Genomic DNA, 26,029 nt, shown 5'->3' with positions numbered 1-26,029 from the left:
ATGGCGTCATCGTCAGAGCTGCTCGGCTCGGCGCAACGGGCTCTTAAAGGCGCAGGCAGCGATGCAGTGCGCACGCGCAAAGTACTGCCTCTGGAAAAGCCCGAGAGTGCTGTGTCCTGCAAAATATAGTGTATATACTGCAAATTATATTGCGAAATATACTGCAAATTATACTGTAAATTATACTGCCAAATATATTGCAAGATATACTGTACAATATATTGCGAAATATACTGTATATACTGCGAAATATACTGTATATACTGCAAATTATACTGTGAAATAGACAGACAAGTTCACTGTACAATATACTGCAAAGTGTAAGTCACAGCAGAAGATGATCCTGGTTTCAGATGAAAGAAGACCTTCCATCTGTTCTCACCTGTTCCCCGCAGGTGAGAACAGATATGAGTGAGTAGACTCACTCATATGAGTCCCTACTCACTCATATGAGCCTGAAAGTTTACCCAGAATGCACTTTGTGAGGAACACAGATCAAACACGGACGCAGTTTTGCTCCTCTCCGTCACAGAAACAGTTTATTCAGACTTTGATCAATCACACAGGTGCTACTCACAGAATAAAAGTCCTGCTCTCGTGACGAATGCAGTGTAAACCTGATCTAACGGAGCCTGATAGTGTTTTTCAGGCTTGAGACTTTCATGTGCTCTGCTGCACTCAAAGTGTTGGAAAAACAGTGAAAGCATTAATCTGGAACCTGTGTACTTGGAGCACTGAAAATACTACCAGCATGCTGGTAAAATGTCAGATTGTGGTGGATGGGATATTTTTGTGTGTTTGTGTAACCTTGCTGATTGTGTAATGTTTCTGAATCAGCTAGTTGTCTTGGGATGCCGAGCACAGAGATGACAATGTAAGCGACACAAGCAGAAGAAAACTGAAAGCTCTCTCATACTGGAGCAATTAGGACGCATGGCTAACTCTCACTGATGAAGGCATCAGACAGACGGTTGTCATCTCATGCCTGCTTTCAGATGCTCTGAGCACGCTTGTTTCTTCTCACAGTAAAGACTTTCATCTTTGGTTCATCTCACGCCAACAGGTTTAAAATATAAATAATTAAAAGAATTTCTGGCTGCTGAAAAAGTAGCTGGAAATGCACAGGAAGAATCAACGGTGTTCAACAGACCAATCACAGCAGCTGCATCAACCTGACGTACAGGTACTTTTTTAGAGGTGCAGGTTAGGTTAGAGTGTGGAATTAGGGGAGTTTGTGGCTACATTGTAGTTATGATGCAGACCATAAATCTAAAGTAACGAACGCTAAAACACGCGTGAACAAGCTGTGAGAAGATTGGCAGCTCAGTTCGATTCAGAGAGAAGCTGATTGCTGAAGCAGACCAGAGATTAGGATCTGATCAACGAGCACAGAGAGTAGTGATGGGCTCACATGTTCTGCCTCGCAGCTGCTCTAAACGGTAAGCCTGAAAAATAATATCAGTGTTATGTCTTTTATTCTGACACAGTGTTTCACTACATCACTTTCTCTAATGGTACCGCAGGAGGTACAGAGGTCAGAGGTATAACCATAGCAACCAGTTAGAATCACACTGCATGAAGAGGTTTGATCGTAGCTCTAATGTAGTACAGGTACAGTCAAGATAACAGCCACACCTGAGGAGGAACGGCAAGTGAATGTGACAGTCATGGTGGTATCTGTGATGCAGAGACAAATCGAATCAAATCACTTTTATTGTCACGTCACAAGTGCAGGTACACTGGTACAGTACATGCGAATGAAATTCTTGTGTGCGAGTTTCACAAGCAACAGAGTTGTGCAACAATACAATAACATAAAACAAGCAAAATATAAGAATGGCTACATCTGAGAGTAATAAATATATGTACAATATAAGAATGTATGCATTACTGGATGTGTATACTAAATATGTTTTTCTACGTGTGTGTGTGTGTGTGTGTGTGTGTGTGTGTGTGTGTGTGTGTATACATATTTTACAAATTAAATAGAGTAAACAATAAAATAAAATATACAGAGGTTGGTAGTTGGACATGTGCAAAACAGTGGCATTTATATACAGTGTGGAGTGCATAATGTTGAAGTTCCAGTAGTGAAGCTGAGGTGTCTATGAAGTGTTCAGCAGTCTGATGGCCTGATGGAAGAAGCTGTCTCTCAGTCTGCTGGTACTGGACCGGATGCTGCAGAACCTCCTTCCTGATGGAAGTAGTCTGAACAGTTTATGGCTGGGGTGACTGGAGTCCTTGATGATCCTCCCCGCTTTCCTCAGGCACCGCTTCCTGTAGATGTCCTGGAGGGAGGGAAGCTCACCTCCAATTATCCGTTCAGAACATTGCACTACTCTCTGGAGAGCTTTGCGGTTGTAAGCGGTGCTGTTGCTATACCAGGTGGTGATGCATCCAGTGAGGATACTCTCAATGGCACAGCGGTAGAAGGTCCTGAGGATGCATGCCAAATCTTTCCAGTCTCCTGAGAAAGAAGAGGCGCTGCTGCACCTTCTTCACTGTTTTGTTTATGTGTCCTGACCACGTAAGATCCTCAGCTAGATGTACACCAAGGAACCGGAAGCTGCTCACTCTCTCCACAGCAGCGCCGTTGATGGTGCTGGGGGTGTGTACTTCTCTGCACCTCTGGAAGTCCACTATCAGCTCCTTTGTCTTTGCGACGTTGAGGGTGAGATGGTTGTCTTAACACCAGTAGGTCAGGGCGCTGACCTCCTCCCTGTAGGCCGTCTCATCACCGTTGGTGATAAAACCCACCACTGTAGTGTCGTCCACAAACTTCACAATGACGTTGGAGTTGTTAGTGGCCGTGCAGTCGATGTAGAGTGAGTACAGGAGAGGGCTCAGTACACACCCCTGTGGAGCACCAGTGTTCATTAGGATGAGGTGATGCTGCCCAGTCTGACCACTTGGCGTCTGTCAGACAGGAAGCTAAGGATTCAGCTGCAGAGGGAGCTACTCAGTCCTAGATCCTGCAGTTTCCTGTCCAGCTTCGAGGGAACGATGGTGTTGAATGCTGAGCTGTAATCTACAAACAGCATTCTCACATACGTGTCTCTCTTCTCCAGGTGTGACAGGGCAGTGTGTAGTGTCAGGGCTATGGCGTCATCAGTGGACCTGTTGTGGCAGTATGCAAATTGTAGAGGGTCCAGTGAGTCGGGTAGTGAAGAGCAAACGAAGTCCCTGACCAGCTTCTCGAAGCAAATCCCACTAGTTGAACTGATCACAGCCACAGAAAGAGAAATTTGAAACAACAACATTGCAGACATAGAAGCAGAGCAGCTGCAGACAAAAGTTTCTGCATGTCTCAGCAATGCAAAGCCCCCAGCATCCAACATCAGCATGAAGGAGGAAGGCACTTACATCAGTTAGTAATGACAACATTATCATCCTTCTGCCAGACAAGGGTAGGTGCACAGTTTTGCTAAACCATATAGACTATCATGAGAAAATTTGTTCAGTGACAAAAATACTCATGAGCCCAGAAACAAGACCCAGGAAGTGACTACAGGAACAGGGTGATAGATTTTCTGGAGCAGGTAGAACAAGATAACGCTACTGACCGCATACCACAGGCTATTTCTAGGGGTGTACCTTTAAGATCACTTGTCTGTATGATCAACTCGGTCACCTATAACATCTCAAAGTTTCTGGCTTTGATGCTCAACCTGTTGGTAGGCAGCTCTGAACACCACATCCAGAACACCTTAGATTTTGTTGAGAAGGTGAGAGACGTCATTATGGAGGCAGATGAAACCATGGTCTCGTACGATGTTACATCTCTCTTCACTTGCATCCCAGTCACGGAAGCATTGAAGGTAGTTCGTAAGAGATTACAGGATGACCCCAACCTCAGCAACAGGACCACTCTTCAGCATAGACCAAGTGTGTTTGCTTTTGGAACTGTCTTCATTCCACCTATTTCACATACAAGGGTCAGTACTACCTAGGGTTCCAGTGCTAACTGAGGTTCCTCAGTTTCACCCATTGTGGCCAACTTGTGCATGGAAGAAGTGGAAAAGATGGCTCTGTTATGCTACCCTGGAACACCCCCAAGTCATTAGTTCAGGTATGTGGCTGAAACCTGGGTGAAAATTAAATCTCAGGACATACCACGATTCAGTGGTCACATTAACTCAATGGACCAAGACATCAAATTCACTGGGGAGAATATGAAAAGTAGCAGGTTAGCCTTCTTAGACTGTGAGATTTCCATCAATAATGGGGGACATTTAAAAGTCGATGTATACCGTAAATCAGATCAGTATTTAAGGTTTGACTCTCATTATCCACTGGAGCACAAACTGGGTGTCATTAGGACACTACAACACAGAGTGAACAGCATCCCTACAGACACAGGGCCCAGGGAAGCAGAAGAACATATCAAGAAGGCTCTGAGTAAATGTGGTTATCCCAGCTGGACATTTGAATCTTGGAATCATTTTTGACCAGGATATGTCCTTTAATGCACTAATTAAACAAATATGTAAGCCTGTGTCTTCTTGTGTCTTGTTTTGTGTCTTCCATTTCTGAAATATCTCTAAAATTAGAAATATCCTGTGTCAGAGTGACGCTGAACAAACTAGTTCATGCATTTATTACTTCTAGGATGAACTACTGTAATTCGTTATTATCAGGATGTCCTAAAAGTTTGATGAAAAGCCTTCAGTTAATACAAAATGCAGCAAGAGTACTGACAGGGACTAGAAAGGGAGAGCAGAATTCTCCAATATTGGCTTATCATCAGTCAGTCCTTTTCTACATTAAGTGCTTCGTAGAGACTGTGACAGTGACTAAAACCATCTGGGTTGTTCCTAACGGAAAACCTTGGTTGACAAGTGGAGTACAGGCTCTAATCAGAACAGGGATAGTTCCCTGTACAGCACTGCATGAGCCAACGTAGCAGGGGCATCAAACATGGCAAGGAGGCCTACAGGAGGAGCATAGAGAGCTGCCTCACCGACAGCAACCCCAGGCATTACTGACAGTTTGCACTTTCTGAAGTGTTATCTGGTACATCAGCATTACAGGTTAGTAGGGCAAGCCACTAAATTAAAGAACCCACGGCCCTACTCAGTGCTACAACACCCCTTTGATCTAATTTGAATACTAGCTACATGGGTTGGGTGCTACACTATGATTCACTGAGTGTTTCTTCTTCACACACTATGTGCTTATACACCTCTCTGCATTTAATCATTAGTTATTGTTAAGTTATTAATCTCTGGCTCTCTTCACACGTGTTCACACGTATCATGACAGAACTTGGCATGATCTTTAAAATAACATCTACTGTCAGTGACATCAGAGGAATGAACAAAGTGTGTGTAACAGTAGCCTGATGACTTCATACTTCACCTGAACAGTCTCAGCAGGATCCACCATGATTGCTCTCCATGTCTCTTTGTGCTAATCCCACTAAAGCTTCCTGAGGAAGTAAACTCAGAACAGAAGCTCTGATATTTGTATAACCTTCTTCCACAACATAATCTTCATTTCCTCTAAATTTCCAGCAGCTGATGTAACAGGATTAGTCAGCAGGTCATGGGTAGATTAACATACATTTGACCCTTTGGCCTGTGAGGAGATGTCATCATAGAATCCACTCTCAGGGACAGCAGGATGTGTTTTCTTAATATAAATAATTGAATGAATGAATGAATGAATGAATTCTAACCCTCTGAATGTGATGATGAGATGATTGTGGAAGAGGAGAGGTGGTTATGGTTATAAGTTATGGCTCTTTAAAGACTTTAAGTAAAATAATAAAATATATGTGCATTTATATCCAACAGTGAATTGGTGTATACTGAAGACTGAGCAGTAAAGATGAGCTCAGACTCTTCATCAGTTTCTGTCCTGCACACACTGACCGTCTGTTCTCTGTGACAACAGCGACCCTTACAAACCTTCTTCATATTATTCTGTTTTCTTTACACCAGATGACGGCAGAATGCAGGTGAAAAACTTTATTTAAAACATCAAAGGTTGAAAAATATATCTGTAGTATCAACTTCTTAAAGCATTTGGGTAAATAGTGTGAACTTTCACCTCTTAACTGTGAACTTTCAGCCTCAGATTCTAAAGTTTGATATTTAATTTACTGAGGAGACTTTTTAAATTTTAGAGGCAAAACTCATCAGAGAGACATTAAAGCATTTTACTTTTGAGATCCAAATTATGAGATTCTAAAAAACAACTTCACCCATTCACATGGCGTGATCTCAGACTGAAACTTTAACTGAGCGTCCAAATTCAGACCGTCATTGTGAAAAGTGAGAATTTCTGGTCAGAGGAGGGTTGGGAAAGGAAAAGGGAACAGGTTTTATTGTAAGTTTTATTGTTCCCTCATTTTGGGAAACCCAGAGTTTTATCGTGTAGTTAGAGAACGCACTTTTCAAGACCTGCTCTGTGCTCTACTGCAAATCATGAAGACGATATCACAACAATTCATTTCTTCACCAGAGTAAAATGAACAAGCTTTTTAAAGGCGATATCACAAGGCGTGGTAACTTATTTGATTACACTAGGGTTTAAGTAGATATACTGTTTATGCACATTAAACATATAAAATGGTATAAATACATTCAATATATTAAACTAAAGCTGGAGCTTATTTATTACATATAAATATAATTTGTTACTGCTAACTTACAGATTTTCGAATTGTTAATATTTGGCTTCTGAACATTAAACGTTTGAGTGTGTCAGATATATTTTAATATACTTGTTAAGAATAGAATTCGTTTTTATCTGACTATTTACTCGGGTTTGACGTTATTTATTTATTTTACCATCTCACTATTTCCGGTTTAGTGGTAGCTGTCTTTGTTCCATTATTTTATTTAATAAAGTTTTGGTTGTAAAAAAAAAAAAGTGACGTAAACGCGTAGACGTCAGCAGATGTAAACAAAGCAGGGAGCTGTCAGACTGATCGGTGATCAGACTGATTGATGAGCTGCTTCTGGAGCCCTCGCTGATGATACCGAGCCGGTTCGTTCCGTCCAGACTTCCGGGAACACAGTGTGATCTCTGAGCGGACCTAACGGCAGCCTGCGCGTTAGCAACATGGAAGACAACAAGGTGAGCTAGCTAAGGACTGCTAACGGCTAAAGGAAACTGCGGGGTACTAATTAGTAGCTTTAACTAGTCAACGTCTGGTCACTTCACCTTTGTCAGTGTCGATAGTGTCGTTAACCTCCTATGACCTGCCGTCCACATATGTGGACATCACATTTTGGGTTGTTTAGACCAAAATACTGAATTTTGCTCTACAAGGGCCTGATATCCACTTACAAGGACATTATACTGCTACTGGTCTATCAAAATTTTAAACGACTATGCTCTTATATGGCTCTCATTTTTCTTAAAAACAAAAATTGTTTTTACATTCATCGGGCCCCAATATACCCAAATATCAAAGAGAAATTAAAAATGCATGCAGTGGAAGAGTTCGGGTCTTAGGAGGTTAAAGAAGGAATCACTTTAATGGGCTAGATTACAGCTGTGTATCCTGTGTGCTAACCGAGGTTACGTTAGCTCCCCGTGCCGTAAACATGTTTATTTCAGGAAGGATAAGAAATTATTATTTATAGAACAACAAACCTGCTGTAAACTGTCTGCAGCTCACAAGAAGTTTATTTATTTAATGCTGATATTCATCAGCTGTCAGATATTATTAAAAAAAAACCTTCCTGCTGTCCTCACACCGAGGTCTGAGGGACTTCAGGACTGCTGACGCTGTTTTCCAGTGTTCTGATTGGTGAGTAGAAGTCAGTCGTACTTGTTGGATGATACAGTAACGAAATACTTTGTTACTGTATCTGTAGTTTACTTAAGTAGGTTTTTTTTCTGACTAGTTTTTAACTTTTACTCCCTGCATGTTTAAACAAATATCTTAACTTTCTACTCGTCACTGTTTCAGACAGGCTCGTTACTTTTCCTTTAACTGATTTGAGGGGAGTCATTATTTCAGTCACTGCGAGCCTCCAAACTTAAAACCAATCTGAGCCTAAACAGAAACACATAAAAGGAAATCCCATTCGTTTATTAATCACCAGGCGATGTGGCATAAAAAGAGATGTAGTCAGGGGTTACAGTGGGCCGGAGTTTTGATTTATTTATTCATTTATTACGTTTTTAAATTTTTTTTTTTTTAACACAACACTAGAACGACTGCAGGTGTCCATAGGTTGTGTTCACAGTACTTCAGCATCTAGCTAGCTACTGAAGAGGAGCGAGGATAAAGGGAGTAACATTTTGTGTTAGGTAATTTGAAATGCAGCACTTTAACAAACATCAGCAAACACACGAACTGTTTGTGTGCAGTTTGTCACACAGTTGCTAGCTAAAGGTCCAGCTTCTGTATTTCACAGGGAGAGAAAAGAAAGAGGGGTAACTACACTCAGAGATGGAGAAAGATAAGAAAGGACAGGAAACGAAGAAGAGAGCTTAGATTTAAAAGGACGGCTCATTTAAAGCTTACTCGTAAGTCCTCATCAAGTATGTTATCCAATCAGATATTGGGTCTGTACATGTGCAACTGTGTTTTTTCATATTGTGAAACATGCTAAACAAACTGAGGTAGACTTAACTGTGTTATTTAAGGCCTGCATGAAAATCATCTGCAGGTTAGTGCAGGATAAACAGCTTAGTTTGCTGTACTGTGATGGATTTAAAGTAAAGAACAGTATGTGACTGGTGCACAGTGGCTGTGGTTCCATGGTCAGATTTACTTTACATGAAGTGTAGCAGAGAGTCATTTGAATTTTAACTTATGATGCTGAGACTCATTCACTGAATTCCACCTTCATACCAACTTTATAGTGTCTAATATAAAGACAGCATAAACAGTGTACTGTGAGTGTATGGAAATCAGCCAGGACAACTCATGAAACATCTGCTCACATCTGGTTGAATTCAGGTGTGTAAATCCACAAAGAGCAGCAGGTCGGCTGATCACAACCTGTACACTAAGAAAATTTACTGGAGCTCTCAGTAGAAATTATAGTGAGTTATGATATTTTTTCCCCAACACTGAGCAATTAAAACTGATTTTAGTGTTCACCCACCTGCTGAATCCACTCTAGCCCCTGACTGCATTCATTTTGTTGTTTAAAAGTAAAGTCACCCTCTACAATGCAGGCACCAGAAAAGAGTTTTTATTTTCCTTCCTGTTCATGTTCTACTTAACCGATTCAAGCTGAGTACAATTATTGGAAATAAAATTTAGACTGAAATAAAGTTTGTATTCATATCGACTAATATTGTTATGTCATGACATTCATATAACACAAGGCTCAGTCAATGCTGCATAAAAATAGGTGGAGGAAATGTTCTTTGAGGAGCTACTTTTTCTTTCTCTGAGTACATTTCAGAGCTGGTACTTTTTTTTTACTTTTACTTGAATAAAAATTCAACTTTTACTGGAGTATTTTTTTAACAGTAGTATTGTAGAGAATGTGTGTACTTTTGCCAACTCTGCTCATTCAGGTCTAGTCTGGAAGCTAATTTGAGAGCTTTCACTGTAAATGAACTTTAGCACATCCAGGCGTTCTGTGTGTGAGCTGGCTCAACCAATCCAGTCAGAAATAACAGGTATCACCTCTCTGCTCAAAGCACATTAACAGACCTGGTGGTGTCTGCTGGTGGTGTCTCTGTCCTGTGTCTAATTTATCGCTCGTGTCTGCTTGTCATCAGATGGCGGGCAAAGTGAAGAAGCCGGGAAAACGCGGCCGTAAACCTGCCAAAATCGACCTGAAGGCCAAACTGGAGCGAAGCCGGCAGAGCGCCCGCGAGTGCCGAGCCCGGAAGAAGCTAAGGTACCAGTACCTGGAGGAGTTGGTTTCCAGTAAGGAGAGAGCCATCTGCGCCTTGCGGGAGGAGCTTGAGATGGTGAGACAACACCAGTTAGACATGAACTCAGATTTCAAACACATGATTGAGCTCTGTGCCAAAGAGAAGCTTCATAACACCGACCACAGAGGTCAGACACTCCCAGTTTAAACACACAAGTCTCTCTACGCTCCGTTTCCTGGTATTTAAATAAAGTTTGAAAATGGGGCGCACACAAATGTAAATGGCCTGCATTTGTATAGTGCTTTTCTAGTCCATAGGACCCCAAAGCGCTTTACACTACATTCACACACACATTCACACACTGGCGATAGCAAGCTACATTGTAGCCACAGCTGCCCTGGGGCGCACTGACAGAGGCGAGGCTGCCGGACACAGGCGCCACCGGGCCCTCTGACCACCACCAGTAGGCAAACATGGGGTTAGTATCTTGCCCAAGGATATTTGGCATGCAGCCAGAATGCAGCCTGGGATCGAACCACCGACCTTCTGATTAGTGACTGACCTGCTCTGCCACCTGAGCTACAGCCACCCCATGTCACAATTAACATTACTTCACCCAGTTTCTGTTGAGAGTAAAAACACGACCGCAGTCACCTGGACAGGTACAACTGCAGCTCTCTGGGCGATGAGTCAGGAGTTTAACTTCAGCTGTGCTTTTAGTTTCCAGTGGTTATGACAACACGATGAAGGTCAGGTCAAATGCTCATCATATATATTCATCGTATATAGACTGTTAACTTGCTGTTCACTTGTCTCCTGTCGTACTCCTGCAGTACAAGCAGTGGTGTTCGGCCATGGATCAGGGCAAGATTCCGTCAGAGATTAAAGCTCTGCTCACCGGAGACGAGCAGAAAATGCCTCCAAGCGGTGGCAACAAGACGTCCAAGAACAGCAAGAACAACATCAGTAGCAGCAATGGGCAGAGTTAGACGCTTTTCCACCTCCTTCTCCTGCTCCTCTCCTGCATTTCATCACTCACACAGGACTCATGAGACCTTTAAACCTCCAGAGAATAAACCTCCCTCTGTTCTCAGCACGGAGGTTCACCTCCTCGTACAGTGCATGTAGTAACCCTCACAGCCAGCAGGGGGGGTACAAAAGCTCCTGGCTGCAGGTCAGATCCGACATCTTCACACAGAAGCAGCAGAAAGTTGTTTGTGGAGCTGAAGCTTAATCACCATTCCAGTGAATAAAGATGTTAAACTTGAGAACACAAATACATGCTCTGAACTGAGGATCAATGTCTTTCTGTGGTGGTTTGCAGGTCACATGACTTACTCCTGTTTCTAAACTCTTATAGTGACGTGTGTGTGCAGCTGTTGGACAGCTGTTGTGTTATTGTTGTCTGGTCATCGGGTCAAGCCGGGCTTTCCTCTGGTTTGATCCTGATAACATTTGTGAGCTGAAGGACTGACTAAACCAGCAGCGAGCAGGTCGGCGCCCGCGGCTTCTTTTCACGCACTAAAATCTGAAATCTTGTTTCTGAACAGCTTGTAAGCTCTTTTTTTTTGTGCACCTTTGTAAACATAGCTGAAGCACTTTGTTTTAAGATTGTAGAAAATGTGTGTTTAAAATGTCTAAGAGCAAATAAATAAACTGTTTGATCCTCAGTGAAGCTCAGAGTATCTTCTGTTCATGCATGAATCTGAGGACGGGATAGTTAAGATTCATGCATGGATCCCAAACATTTGTACTTACAGCAGGTAATGAGTGTCCCGTAAACAATGTACAGATTAATGCAGACTCACAGGAAGTGCTGTGACTGTCTGCAGGAAGGAAGAGAGGGACTTTGGATGAAACACAGTCTCAAGACTATGGGATCTGATTGCACTGATGTTAGTGCAGCAACTGCACGGACGGAGCCACCGTGTTCATTCTGCAGGGACTGTGGAACATTTAAAGTGCAAGTTGGTACACACATTTACCTTCTATGAAAAACAAGGTCTACAATAGAAACTCAGGTGAGGCTCAGCAAGTCACAGAATCAGGTAAACATAACCTGAGACTAAGAGAAGCATGTGATGTTTCCCATTGTGTCATCATTTATTACACACTGAGCAGTCTGCAGAGGCACTGTGTGAAAACCTCAGTGCGTTGTTACTGCATCCATATCAGTTAATCAATGGACTTGATTATCTGACCATAAGCAAACAAGAGCACCTCTATCAAGCTGCTGCTGTAACACAGGTGAGCGACACCTGTAGATCAATGCAGGTCACTGCTGCTGAAAGAGATCCAACCAAATCCTAGAGTTTCTCAGTGTTTTTGAGCTTTAGTCAAATACACGATGACGCAGTGGATTATGTGGTGCACTGACCTAATGTTAGGACCAACTAATGCTCGTAACCTTGCAGCAATGTTGCAGCTCACCCCTGATCTGTAATGTATATGCAGACTTCAGATATCCACACTTTAGCGTGCACAAGTCTCAGATGTACTAATGCCTTAAAAACAGAAAGAGGTGAATGTGCAGCAATGACTTTACTGACTTCATTAAATTTCACTCTCTAAAAGCTTGCTTCTGTTTCTCTGTCTTTTGTCTTCTGGAACATTTTCCTGGATATTCCCACAAAAACTCATAAATTTCCTTCATATAACAAATCATCTTTAATCACACTGATCAAACTTCATGAGAACTGATCACAGCTACAAACATCCATTTGATCTCAAGTCTGGATATTTCAGCACACTGGAAGGAGGACAAATATTCAGGTTCTATCCCTGTCGAGCGTTTCCACACAGCAGTGCTGAGGATGATGTTGAGGAACCCATCTCAATCAGAAATTACAGGACTTAAGTCCCTCTGCAATCGCACTTTAAGATTTAAGCTACCGATCCACACCAAACGAGTTCTGCCTTGATGCTTTTTAAGAACTAAGCACCATTCTGAAAGTGAACCGAATCAAACAGTGTCTGCATGTTGTCATGTTTAGCTATGACCACTCAGCTAAGTTTGAACCTGAATGGGTCTTGCTGACATGGTTGTTAAAGTCATAATTGATCCTGATTGTATTCCAATGATTCAGCCCAGTTTATTTGAACAAGCTTGGATCCCGGGCTTTGGTATATAACCAGCTCACCGTTACTCAGTCATTGTGACAAAGCAGATAATGTCAGTGTTAACATTTTAGCCTTTACTAACATTAGCATCTACCACGTACATTACTGTAGCAAACCAGATGCAGTTACAAGACTTTTATGATCGATGACCACACAGAAAGTTAGCTAGCTAACAAGTTGACATCAAAACACAAAATGGAATTTATCCATGGAGAATGATCCATCAAAACACAGCACGAAAACAAATTCTGATTGAAATCTGAAGTATAAAAATCACCAATATGGCTGCTATAGGGTTTCTCACATCACAAAAAGCCCTTTATACAATCTGAACACATTCGGTAAACGTTTTACTTAAATACAGTGCTAGCATGTTAGCCTCCAGCTAATTCACCTGCCACCACTGGCACTGCTATGTTAGACAAGTTTATGTTTGTGAGTTCAGTTTTAAAGCTGTCCAAGCTCATTCACACAAAGGTATTTGGAGGGTTCGCATTAGTGGGCCAAGCTACCTTCTTTTCTTTAGCTTCTCGGTCAAATGTATCGTAGACCGAGTCTTTAGTCACCATCTTTGCTTGCACTGGGATGTCCACCACCCCAACATAATTCTTTTTGGCCATGCGGGAGCTTGCGGTGATGGTGTAGGCATTACTGCGGTAGCATTTCATGGATGACATGCAGAATGTCTCCCGCATGCCACGTCTGAAGTTTGCATTGTAGACAGAATACAGGGTGGGTTTGGATGCTGTGGAGCTGAAGGAGATCCAGGAGATGGCTGTGAAGAAAAGCAGTCCCTGCCTGCTGGGCCCATCAGACTCCCTCGGATGCCACAGTTGGGCAAGATAGAAGGGTGTCCAGGTGAGGAAGAAAACAGAATTAAGCATAAGGAACATTTTGATGGTCTTGACTTTAGTCCGCGGGACAATGTTCATTGTCCGCCGCACAGTGTGGCCATCAGCACTGATCCTCCAGATGTACCTGACCACCCTCTGGTAGAATGATATGATCAATCCAGCAGGGACCAGAAAACCAATGAGAAGGTGAACTGCTGCGTAGACTATGCTGCCCCAGCTCTCAGGAAGGAAAAAGTCACAATGACTGTCTGTAGATGTAGATCCATAGAAGAAGAGGCAGGGGGAGACGAAGGCTGCATCAAATAACCACGAAGCCAGAATCATCTTCTTTGCCTTTTCTCTGGACACTTTGAAGCTGAGGGGATAGACGATTGTGTAGAAGCGGTCTATTGAGATCGAAAGCAGGACGTAGACCTGCACACCTGGACAAAGGTGCTGTAGATAGCGCACAGCCTTGCAAGCTGCTGTGCTCATTGGCCAACGTCCAGAGGCAACCTGCAAGAGGACGAATGGGGCACAACCGAGGCTCATGAGCAGGTCCGCGCAGGCCATAGACACCACAAAATAGTTGGTTGTGGACTGAGTCCGTCGGCTTCGGTGGATGACCAGGCATACGAGGGCATTTCCCAAGATGGAGACCAGCCATAGAACCCCAAATACCAAGCCTAGGACGGCAACCTCACCTGAAGTCAGCTCATCAGGGACAGAGGTAGTATTCAACTGGCCGGTGGACGTGCCCTCGAGGCTGCAGAGGGGAGTTGTGGGTAAGGTTGCCAGGACAGTTGAGTTTTCTCTCTTGGAGTAGTTAAATGACATCTGATACATGAACGATGGCAAGTAGATGGAGGGATTGACACCGACTGTGTTTGATGTCTGGGCATACACCATTGCTGTACTGCTGGGTCAGAGAGCAGCTGTGGAGACACAGACATTTGGCATTAGAAAAACCACAACCAAATTAATGTTTGGGAAATATTTTTCAACATAAACTGTTTATTTATCCCAACAATACTCCTGATTACCAGATACAATCGACAGCTCCTCACAATCCCTACACCAAGTTATTACTCAACAATAAATAGTTCAGACATGCAAAATAAAAAGGTTTGTTGGTTGTTTGGTGGTTAGATAGACTACTGCTGGTCATCTTTCAGAAAGGTGTGAGGCTCAAGAAGTAATGAGATTTGTTTTATTGGCGAGATACGTAGGTTAATGGCAAATTTTTTGATAGATACAAAGGTAGGTAGTTAGGAGAATGGGTCGTTGGTGTGTGAACAGATAGTCAAGTTAGTTGACAGGTACGTAGATTGGTATTCTGGTAGGTAGATGAGGTCATTGGGTAGAATAGCTGGTTTGTGAAAGCACCATAGGTTATTAGATTGGCAAGTCAAGTGGTTAGGAAAATTGATTGATTAATAGTTGGCTGAGTGGTATGTTGGCAGGTGTGCTAACAAAAGATAGAAACTGCTTTATCTCATGAGGCCCACCTGTCTCAATGTTGTAGCCAACATCAGGTGAAAATTAGTGACAGGCTAGTCATTCTTCGTTTAGATTTGAAAATCAAAATCGACTGTGCCTAATATTAGTTAATGCTAACTTGCATGCTAATGTTGATAGATTACTAGCTATCGATGTGTCCTGAATAGATAAGGTCAGCCGTACTACCCAAATGCCACAGTTGGGTTGCTAACTTAGCATCATCAACTAATGTGACAAAATAACCTTGTAATATTATTGCTAGTAAAATACAATCTCAGTACCAAATTACTTCACCAATGAAATGTTTATTACTGTTTTCTGGAGCACTACCAGGATGCAGGGGTGGATAGCCAGCTAGCTTTAATTTAGCTACACTAGCAGTTTCATTGCATTCAAACTCTGAATGTAGTTCAGTTAAAGGCCAAAGAAGTCATTAATAAGAGTTTGTTGATGTTGCACAGGGAGCTTAAATAGATTGCAGGGTTAGTCAGAATTAGCGTCATTGATACACAGCTCCAGAAGCTTGTTTGTAGATTGGCATTGAGATAAAGAGTGAAGGATATGGTCTGTTGGTAAGTTGGTAGGAAGTTTGAAAGTTTGGTTTGTTGTTTGGATATCAGATAGTTAGCAGTAAGTAAGTTAGCTGAGAGTCATACTGGTGAGTTTAAATAAGATAAGATAAGATAAGATAAGATAAGATAAGATAAGATAAGATAAGATAAGATAAGATAAGATAAGATAAGACTATTGATCCCACAACGAGGAAATTTTTGCGTTACCTCAACTTAGGTCAGAAGGAAAATACAAAAAATACAAATAAAATACAAACAAATAAAAAGATACGTAAGATAATACACTATATACAACGGTAGCATACACAGTAAGTGATTATGGTTTGTTCATGTCACAGCCATGCTCATCTCTGAGTTCTAATTAAAACATTTACAGAGGGTGATCTTTGCTCAGTAGGAATTCTACTTGGGACTTGAAATCATGGACAGGAGCGTTAATGAAGCCATAGTTCTACTTCAGAAGTCACGTCTGGGGAAATGTAGAATCTCCAGATATTAAAAAAGTGAGGAAGCTGTTTATGTTTTCTTAAAATCCAGGAAATGTCAGAGGCAGCAGTGCTCAGGACTGTTTTATGGAAACACAGCTGCATGTTTTCCTCTCAGGTACAAGACAAACTCCACCACATGGAACTATTCATCATCACCGTCCTCATCTCCACCTCAGAACTTAATTCCCAGTCAGTGCTGCAGCTGATTTGATTAATCCTCCATAGAGAGCCGGCTCTCCTCTGAGGTCGCTCTTTAAGGATGTGAAGAAGCTCTCAGAGGAGATTCTGTTTATGGCTGCCGTTGTGTTTACTCTTCTGGATTTAACCTTAGCAACCACATCCATCTTGACTGATGGTGGGTAGGTAAACGAGGGAAGCAGGACAACGCAGTTTAAACTAAAGCGTCACCAAAAGAGAGTAAACATAAATCACTCTGAATTATTTAGGTTTTTGGTGTGTTTAGCTTTCTGACATTTCACGCCCCAAATGATTTAGTATAAGGTGTAACTGATAATTAATGCAGACCTGTGCTTTTCCTTATTAACCATCACACACTAAATATTCCTAAAGATATTATTTTTAACTCTCAATCTGTGAGAAAATACACACAGTCACAGCAAGACTTCAGACACAAAACCCCGAGGCTTTCATTATTATATCTGGAGACTTTAACCATGCCACACTGGACTCTACTCTGGCTGCTTTTCACCAGTTTGTGAATTGTCCCACAAGGAGCAACAGGACAATTGACCTACTGTATGCTAATGTGAGAGATGCATACAGAGCCACCCCCCTCCCTCCACTAGGGAAGTCAGACCACAACCTGGTTTACCTACAGCCACAATACACACCCCTCGTCCAAAGGCAGCCTGTCACAACACGCTCCATCCGGAGATGGACCCCAGAAAAGGAGGATGCTCTGAGAGACTGCTATGACACCACAGACTGGGATGTGCTTCTGAGCCCACATGGTGAGGACATAGAGGGGGCGACACACTGTCTTACAGACTACCTCAACTTTTGTGTGGACACAGTCGCCCCTGCTAAGACGGTACGGTGTTATCCTAATAACAAACCGTGGGTAACACAGGAAGTCAAAACTGTCCTCAACATGAAGAAGAAGGCTTTCAGGAGCAAAGTGAAGGAGGAGATGAAGGCAGCACAGCGGGAGGTGAAACGCTGCCTGAGGGAAGCAAAGGACACCTACAGGAGGAAGGTGGAGCAGAAGTTGGAGAGGAACAATATGAGGGAGGTCTGGAATGGTGTGAAAACCATCACAGGCCACAACACCAAGAAAAGCACAGTGGGGGGGGGGGGGGGGGGGGGGGGACTGTGGAGAAGGCAAACGAACTCAACAACTTCTTCAACAGGTTTGACCAGCCCACAACCCCCCCCACCCTCACCCTCACCTTCACTACAGAGTCCTCTCCCCACTCTCCTGCCTCCCTCGCTTCCCCCCCTTCCTGACACCATGACACCCCCCTCCTCCAATCCCTCTCTCAGCAGCAAGACATCTCCCCCCCTCCCCTCCTCCCAAACATCTCCCAGTGTCACAGTGGATCAGGTCAGGAGGCAACTGAGGAAGCTTCGCCCCAGAAAGGCAGCAGGCCCAGACAAGGTGTGTCCTAGGATGCTAAAGGCGTGTGCTGCTGAACTTGGGGAGCCGCTACAACGAGTCTTCAATCTCAGTCTGCGACTGGGGAGAGTGCCCGCCCTCTGGAAGACATCCTGCATCGTCCCGGTCCCCAAAAAGAACCGGCCCAATGAGCTGAATGACTTCCGACCGGTGGCACTGACGTCACATCTTATGAAGACTCTAGAGCGGCTCTTCCTCAACCTCCTCCGACCACAGGTACAACATGCCCCAGGACCCACTACAGTTTGCATACAAGGCGGGTGTCGGAGTGGAGGATGCCATCCTGTACCTCCTACACAGAGCCCACTCACACCTGGATGGGGGAAAAGGCACGGTCAGGATCCTGTTTCTTGACTTTTCCAGTGCCTTTAATACCATCCGGCCCTGTACGCTTCAGGAAAAACTGAACAGGATGGAGGTGGACCCCTGCCTGGTGGCTTGGATCTCCGACTACCTCACCGACAGACCACAGTACGTCAGGCTGAAGGACATCACGTCTGACACTGTGGTCAGCAGCACAGGAGCACCACAGGGAACTGTGCTGTCCCCTCTTCTCTTCACCCTGTACACCTCTGACTTCTGCTACAACTCTGAATTATGCCATATTCAGAAGTTTGCAGATGACACGGCCATCATGGGGTGTATCTGGGATGATCAGGAAGAGGAGTACAGAAGTCTGGTGAGGAACTTTGTCGCATGGAGTCACACAAACCACCTGCAACTCAACACCTCAAAGACTAAGGAACTGGTTGTGGACTTCGGGAGGTCCAGAGAAGGTCCACTGCCGGTTCAGATAGAGGGGGAGGAGGTGGAGGTGGTCAACAAGTACAAGTACCTCGGGCTGTGGGTGGACAATAAACTGGACTGGTCATGCAACACAGAGCACCTGTATAAAAAAGCCCAAAGCCGACTGTACTTCCTCAGGAGGCTGAGGTCTTTTAACATCTGCAGGAAGCTCCTGAGGATGTTTTACCAGTCAGTGGTTGCTGGAGTACTTTTCTATGCTGTGGTGTGCTGGGGGAGCAGCACAGCAAAGAAGGACTCATGCAGGCTGGAGAAACTGATCAGGAGGGCTAGCTCTGTGGTCGGCATGAAGCTGGACACTCTGGTGACAGTGGCAGAGAAAAGGACATTAAAGAAACTGATGGACATTATGGACAATGCTGGGCATCCTCTGCACACGGCCATAAACAATCAGAAGAGTCTGTTCAGTGACAGGTTGCTTCTCCCCAAGACAAGAACTAACAGACTTAAAAACTCCTTTGTCCCACACGCCATCAAACTGTTTAACTCCTCTCTGGAGGGGAGAGGGAGGGGAGAGAGGAGGACAAAGGAGGGGGGAACAACTAAGCTGTAGTGCCTCTTCACCTCACTGTACAATACCTTGTGCAATACTTTTGTAAATAGTCAACAGTGCAATAGACTCAATACTTGAAATGTGCAATTCACTTGTATTTTTATTTTTTATTCCTATTTATTCTATTTATCCCCTTTGTATATTTTATTTATATTTGTTTCTGTATTTATATATATGTGTGTGTGTGTGTGTGTGTGTGTGTGTGTGTGTGTGTGTGTGTGTGTGTGTGTGTGTGTGTGTGTGTGTGTATATATTTATATATATATAACAATTCTGTAACTGTAACTTCGGTCGTTGTTGTGCTTTTTTTGGAAATCGAATTTCCCAGAGGAACCCACCCGAGGGATTAATAAAGTTCTATCTTATCTTATCTTATCTCTTATCAATCATGCAAAGCTACTCTAGAAGAGTCCAGGAATAAGAGTATGAAACTGGAAATGAACAGAATAAGGTTACCTTTAATAATTACTTAAATAAGTCTCCAGCTGTAATTTAACCCTGCTGTAAATCTTTCATATTATAAACAACACATGCAGACATTTGAAAACAAAAAGTGTAAATGTAAATGTACATTTAAATTATTGATCTGGATTAATTCCACTCTGATATAAACACAAAGGACTCAAAGCGAACAGTTTACTTCATCCATAACCAGGATACTAATAATTAATAATGAACACAAAGCACTTTTTACTGAATGACTAATTAATTATTGTTATAATGTCATAAAATTACAAATGTTCATCATCATGCTCTCACACTGCCAGAAACTTTCTCAGTTTTTGTTCAAAATGTTCAGCAACTAAAATCTGATATGTTGATTTACATGAGTTTATTAGAGAATTACAAAACTCCAGATTTAATTTACTTTATTTGCTTTTCATACATAATGTAATTTTTAAAAAAAATCAGTAACGTTTTTATCCAATAACTGATAATCAGCCGGTTAGGTGTCTGTTTGCCCTGAACATTAGAGTCAAAAAAGAAGTGATCGATTAATCGATGCATGGAAATAAATGAGCAGCTATGTTTTGTTTGTTTTTGTTTTGTTTGGGGTTTTTTTGTTTTTTTTTTTACATCAAAGTCCTGATTAAAACAGATCTGTGCAGATGCCGATCTGCTGTACATGGCCAAATGTTTGTGGACAGTTCGATGAAGGCTCTCTAACTGAAATGATTACCTCCTCCATTAAAATACGAATGTGTCTCAGAGGAGGCTGATGATGGTGCTGTAAACCCCGCTGTGACTGATTCCGGCCTGAAGCCCATCATGTCTACCTGCTCACCGCTCACACCAGCACAGTTTGATGAGCTGAGCAGCTGAGAGTCCAGCCTGACCGCTCATGGAAAAACACCGAGCAGGCACACCTGCTGCAGCTGTCCGCCGCGTGCAGCACGTCATGTCCTCTGAATAACGAGCTCAGGCTCAGGCCATGTTCTGAATAAATACGGATTAAAAACCAAGATAAGGAAACAAAAGCCTCCATCTTACGTCATTCTAGCCGCTCCTCCGGCTCCTTCCATCCATCAGCAGTCAGCGCGGCGTCACGGATCCTGCCTAAACAACATGTCTGCTGATGAAGAGGAGGATGATGAAGGATGGACGAGGCCGACAAAACCTGCAGGTGATCAAGTGTCCCGGAGTCCGCAGGTGAGGCAGATACGCGCTCAGAGGATGGAGAGACGCTTCATGATGGTGTCTGATTCACAGGAGGAGGAGGTCCGAGCAGCCAGCAGACATCACGGCAGCTGGAGGATGAAGCTGCAGCTGAGGAAGAGGAGGGTGGATGTTTTCTTCTCTGTCAGCAGGGGCGGACCGAGGCTACATGAGGGAATGATGAGCCTCAGCTGAAGACTGCTGTACAGAAGACTGTTTATGCCAATTATATAAAAAACTGAATTGATAATAAATTTAAAAAATACATGAATTTAACAGAAGTGCAGACTGGTTCCAAGTAGAGCTTCAACATGCAACAAGAAGAAACGGGAGTGAGACAAAACATTTTTTTGAACATGCAATTTATTAAAAACAACATTTGAACTGAAACAGGCTTTTTTTTTTTTTTTTTTACAGCTGATCAAACGTTTAAGACTAAAACAAAAAAATAAAAGCAAAAACCCTAACCCTAATGGGGCTGCAGTCTATACCAGTAACGGCCTTAATTTGGATCGAGGATTGTCCAGTGTCTTGTCACCAATTGGCTCCTCCGGCTCAGTGCTTGAAAAATTTTGGGGGGTTTTCCACTTGATGTTTTTGTTCCATAACCCACAGGATCATTTAGGAAATTCCAAATGATTGTCTTACTGCGTCCAACCTCAGCAGTGATGGTGTGCAGCAAGAAACCCTGCTTATGCAGTTCAACAACCCAACAACGTTCAAAAAGGGAAGTTTTTTTTGCCTTTGCCATCAGAAGGTGATGACAGTGTGAGCACCTGACAGAAAATGACAATGAATCCATATTTTTGCACAGATTTGGCCTTTTAAAGGCACGTGGTCCTAAACTTTTGATCAGCTGTAAAACAGCCTATTTCAGTTTAAGTGTTGTTTTTAATAAATTGCATGCTCAAATAAATATGTCTTGTCTTCCTCTCATTTGTTGCATGTTGAAGCTCTACTTGGAACCTTGTTAAGATCCAAACATGCAAAATATGATTTTTTTTGCGCCATTTTTCAAATGGTCCACAACTTTTGATATGGACTGTATAATCTCAGATCCCATAAACAACACTGGAGATCTCTGTCCAGAAGAGTGCAGTCCTAGGAACGGCTGTTAGAGGACCCAGGCTTCAAGGAAGAGAGACAAAAATATAGACATTAACAAAAACAATTTTATGATTAAAATGATATAAATAAAATAATCCAAAGTATGACGTCCCTCGGCTACCTTGGGTGTGAGTCTTTCACTCTTGTCCTAATAAAGCCAAAAGTTTTGTTTTGTAGGGGTTTAAAGCAGTGTGGATGAGCGAGGGCGCTGGCTAACAATCTGTCCATCACAGCTCCAGAGTTTGCAACTGGGTTGCACTACAAAAACATCATATAAGTATCATTTATTAGTTCATGTTCATGGATACAAGCTGATGTATTTCAGTATTTTTCATGTCTGTCCCAAGAAGTTGCAACACTTTTATTTGAATCCAAACCCCCATCGTTATCCATGTCTCACAGATTCATCTTTAGTGCCTGAAAGTGAGACGTTTTTAAAGATCACTAAAACATTTTAAATGAGCAACTAGAGCTTGACCTATTTTTTAAGACAGATATTTAAAAAGTAAGCACTCATTTTTTAAATTTGTTCACGTTCTGCCTGTTTGTTCCAAAAATGTTGCCAACAGGTAAGTTGCAGAGTTCCCTCTGGTGGACAAACAATGCAACATTAACTGTCATAACATGACTGGAAGGTGTTGCTCTGACCTCTTCTTTACTTTTGTCATTTTCATATATTGGCTGTTACAGTTGCTGGTAGAGATAGATAGGCCTATTCACTGATCCTTATGTTGAGAGATGATCAGGCATCATGAAGACGAACTTTCCCTTTCCCATTCATTCATTGACACCCTAACCCCCTTCTTCTGGTCCCTTTTAATCAGTCAGTGACTCAAATTGGCCAATGAATCCCCCCTTCTGGTGGGATGGGGGCCTGAGCTCACACAGGGCAGGGCTGGTTCAGTGTTTGCTGTTTGTTGTTGTTTACAGCGTCCTGCAGCCTCGGTGTTTCCCATCGACCGTCCTCACTGTCAGCCCGCTATCTCTGTCTCCCAGGCCTTCAACATGTTGGCTCTATAAAAGGAAATGATGTCGTCCATCTGTGGTTATTGGTCCAATGCTGATGGGGGTTGCTTGCGCAGCATATCACCATGACAACCACTGTGCTGAGAAGACCAACAGGCCAGTTGCTATGGGAAACCAACGATGGTGCTAATATGAGAGAGGAGAAGGAATAATCATAACAGACAGTAAAAATGGTAGTAAGAAAATATTTCAGACACTCGTTCATGTAACCAGGTGAAGACGTTTCAAACTGGTGTTTCATGAATTAAAATGGTATCCAATTACTGCCAACAATAGAATTTAAATATTTATTATTTATTTATTTATGTGAGATACAAATAAAAAATTAATAAAAGTCATTATTTGTTATTATTGGCCAATGAAAAAGCTTTAACTATTACTTTAATTTAAAATATTTGGAATTAAAGTAACAGATTTGACCTGGTAAGTAACATTTACATTTAATAATCAAACATGTTGATGTGCTCTTGTATTTGGCAATATTAATCATTATTAATATTAATCAGCTGATGAAGTTTTTAAAATATTTAGTTTGAGTTTGGGTCTTATTTGTACTGAAATATGTAAAAGGTTTCTGAAAGTACGGAAGGTAAATAATACCAAGAAAATCTATCAGGGGAAATTTCTCAGAATCTAACGTTATGTGTAACTTAGCCAAAAATCACACTTTTAATTATTATTTAATAGTTGAATTATTTTTAAAGCATTTTTATTTGATGTCCTAAAATGAAAAATGTTCCATGATTTATCCTTCTACAGATTAACGTTTTATTTCTATATTTTTTGTTTTTGGTGTTTCCCTTTTTTCTTACCTTTTATGACCTTTGAGAATTTTACCCAACTTCCTACATATTGTGATAGAAATAAGACTAAAAATCATGTTGCACATAGATAAAAACAAACAAACAAAACATTAGTAACATTAATATGACAGTTTTAATACAGTGAATGTATTTTTGATTAGGATAACTGATGTTGGCCTAGTAGCAATTGGATTATACGAATCAGAGTAGTGTTGACACAATAATGGCAATAACAAACACTGTCTCTATCTTGGCTGCTAACATTGAAAGAAAATATTTGTTATGTATCTTACTGATGAATAAAATCAATCTTCTTTTATATTATACACAAGCAATGTTCCCTCTAATTTTTCATGTGTCTGAGCGAACACACAAACTCCCTGAGCGGTCCCTTGAAGCACTGTGAGCAACATCAGACGTGTGCACTGTGGTCACGCCAGCATCGAATCCATCCAAGTTACATGGTTTATTAAAATAATCAAATTACAGCGTTTACATTTATGTTACACTACTTTTAATTAACTGCTTTAGCCCACTTACAATGAAAATGTAAAAGAAATCTTGTTCATGACCTGTGTAGTATGTTAACACTATTGGAAGTATATAACTTGAACTCCAATTTTGAAAACACAACTTTCTTTTTTCTTTTTTTTTTTTATAAAGCTCTGACTTGTATTATGAGTCTGTGGTCTGGGAGAGAGTCCTGTAACTCTCTGTCTGCAAAATACAGTAAATAATGACCAATGTTGGGCAATAATTATATAGTTACTTCTTCAAAAAAGTAACTGAGTTATGCAAACAAAGTTTTTTGCAGCTGTTTACCTAAAAATGCAGCCAAGGCATTTTTTAAAATAAACGTTTCAAACTATTTACAGAACAATCAGCTGTTCTGCATCAAATTTGAAATTATTTGTGCCACTCCAAAAAATAATTTCTGTCCACTATGAGATAAAGGAGAACAGCCTGATACCTGCAGGCCTGACAACAGGAGATGTATCACTCCTGTAACACCTGTAACATTCAGTAGTCGCCTCATTGTTCTGACACACACAACAAAACTATTGACTACACTACACACTAACACAAGATTTGCGCTAAACGTTGCAAATCTCTCACATCTCAAAACACTGCCGTCACTCCTAAAACTTCCCCCCTCCCTAAACATCTAAATGCCATGTTGCCATATCAATTTTTGATTGGTCGACATGGTACATTTTTCCACCAATAGGAAAGGGTGGGTTCTTTTGGTTTCATCTTTCCTCACAGGCGGAGAGGGCTTTCGAGCGTTTTCCTTATAAAACGCCGTTTTTACCATTTCTTCGCAGTAAATATAAACAACAATAGTGCTCAGGAAGAAAACCAAACATTGCAAATATTTTTATCATAACTCTGGTTTTCGTGGCCTATCAACACAATTTAAAAACTGGTATAAAGTCCACACTTTTCCCGCCAATTGTTCCATCTGTCCTGCTCACATCTCCAAAGGTTGTCCACATTGTCATTAACGTGGCTTCTCTCCACATCAGCCACGCCCCTTTGCTAGCTAAAACACCTGTGTCGGCACATAAGGATGCTGTCATAGCCTGTCAGCAACGTTGATTAGCTGCTTATATACGAATGTGAATGGCATTATTGGCTGGACTATGGATAAGGTGGCATCGTTCTAATCCCATACGGTAGCAGCCAGTCACTTACTGACTAACACTGCAAAACAGAATTGTTAAAGTATTCTGAAACCAGAATATTAGTAGGGCAACAGAAAGGGGTTGTCATTGTAGGGTAAGAATGTAACAAAAAAATCTAAATCTGTAACAAACAAACACACAGAGCGATCGATCTATTTTATCGATCTATTTTACTCGATCTATTTACAAGGGAGGCCCCGGTCACTGTCTCAGAAAGCACTCTGAATCCTACCGCAAAATGACCCCGACTCAGACCTCCGCTTGCCGCCTTTTTATTGAAAACAGTTACAGTACACACAAGCACCTCCCATTTTAAACCCCCCCTATGGTTACAAAAGACAAGGCACTATGTGTGTATGTGTGTCCACGTGTAAGCACGTGTAAGCACTTGTGTGTGTTTGGGGGTGCGTTTGTGTGACCTCCTGCCCACAAACGGATCATAAAAGCA

At 42.0% G+C, this 26,029-nt stretch overlaps 2 protein-coding genes and 1 long non-coding RNA gene across 4 annotated transcripts; 2 read left to right on the top strand and 1 right to left on the bottom strand.

The window, feature by feature from the left end:
• Positions 1 to 6,850: 6,850 nt before the first annotated feature.
• crebl2 (cAMP responsive element binding protein-like 2) lies at positions 6,851 to 11,468 on the top strand. Of its 2 annotated transcripts, XM_080291208.1 has the most exons (4): positions 6,890 to 7,083; positions 7,714 to 7,762; positions 9,700 to 9,894; positions 10,632 to 11,468. In XM_080291208.1, the coding sequence occupies exons 3-4, from the start codon at positions 9,700 to 9,702 to the stop codon at positions 10,785 to 10,787; spliced, it is 351 nt and encodes a 116-aa protein (XP_080147334.1). In that variant the 5' UTR covers positions 6,890 to 7,083; positions 7,714 to 7,762; the 3' UTR covers positions 10,788 to 11,468. The 2 variants fall into 2 exon arrangements, with proteins under 2 accessions (XP_026003771.1, XP_080147334.1); XM_026147986.2 differs by lacking the exon at positions 7,714 to 7,762 and having other exon boundaries at positions 6,851 to 7,083.
• A 978-nt stretch (positions 11,469 to 12,446) lies between these two features.
• gpr19 (G protein-coupled receptor 19) lies at positions 12,447 to 20,935 on the bottom strand. The gene is made up of 2 exons (XM_026148338.2): positions 20,796 to 20,935; positions 12,447 to 14,686 (listed from the first exon to the last, which is right to left on the bottom strand). The coding sequence occupies exon 2, from the start codon at positions 14,658 to 14,660 to the stop codon at positions 13,386 to 13,388; it is 1,275 nt and encodes a 424-aa protein (XP_026004123.1). The 5' UTR covers positions 14,661 to 14,686; positions 20,796 to 20,935; the 3' UTR covers positions 12,447 to 13,385.
• LOC145421233 (uncharacterized) lies at positions 20,791 to 21,876 on the top strand. Its single transcript, XR_013902548.1, has 2 exons — positions 20,791 to 20,928; positions 21,015 to 21,876. It is a non-coding gene; the product is annotated as an uncharacterized LOC145421233 (long non-coding RNA).
• The last annotated feature ends 4,153 nt before the right edge of the window (positions 21,877 to 26,029 follow it).

Source organism: Astatotilapia calliptera, chromosome 17 (genome assembly GCF_964374335.1).
Source record: "Astatotilapia calliptera chromosome 17, fAstCal68.1, whole genome shotgun sequence".
Classification (NCBI taxonomy): Eukaryota; Metazoa; Chordata; class Actinopteri; order Cichliformes; family Cichlidae; genus Astatotilapia; species Astatotilapia calliptera.
This window is presented reverse-complemented; position numbering and strand designations above follow the sequence as displayed.

Bases quoted from the DNA above. Each gene is read 5' to 3' on its own strand.
- crebl2 (XM_026147986.2), top strand. The intron at 9,895-10,631 runs GTGAGACAACAC...GTACTCCTGCAG, and splicing joins TGCGGGAGGAGCTTGAGATG to TACAAGCAGTGGTGTTCGGC.
- gpr19 (XM_026148338.2), bottom strand. From the start codon at position 14,660: ATGGTGTATGCCCAGACATCAAACACAGTCGGTGTCAATCCCTCCATC.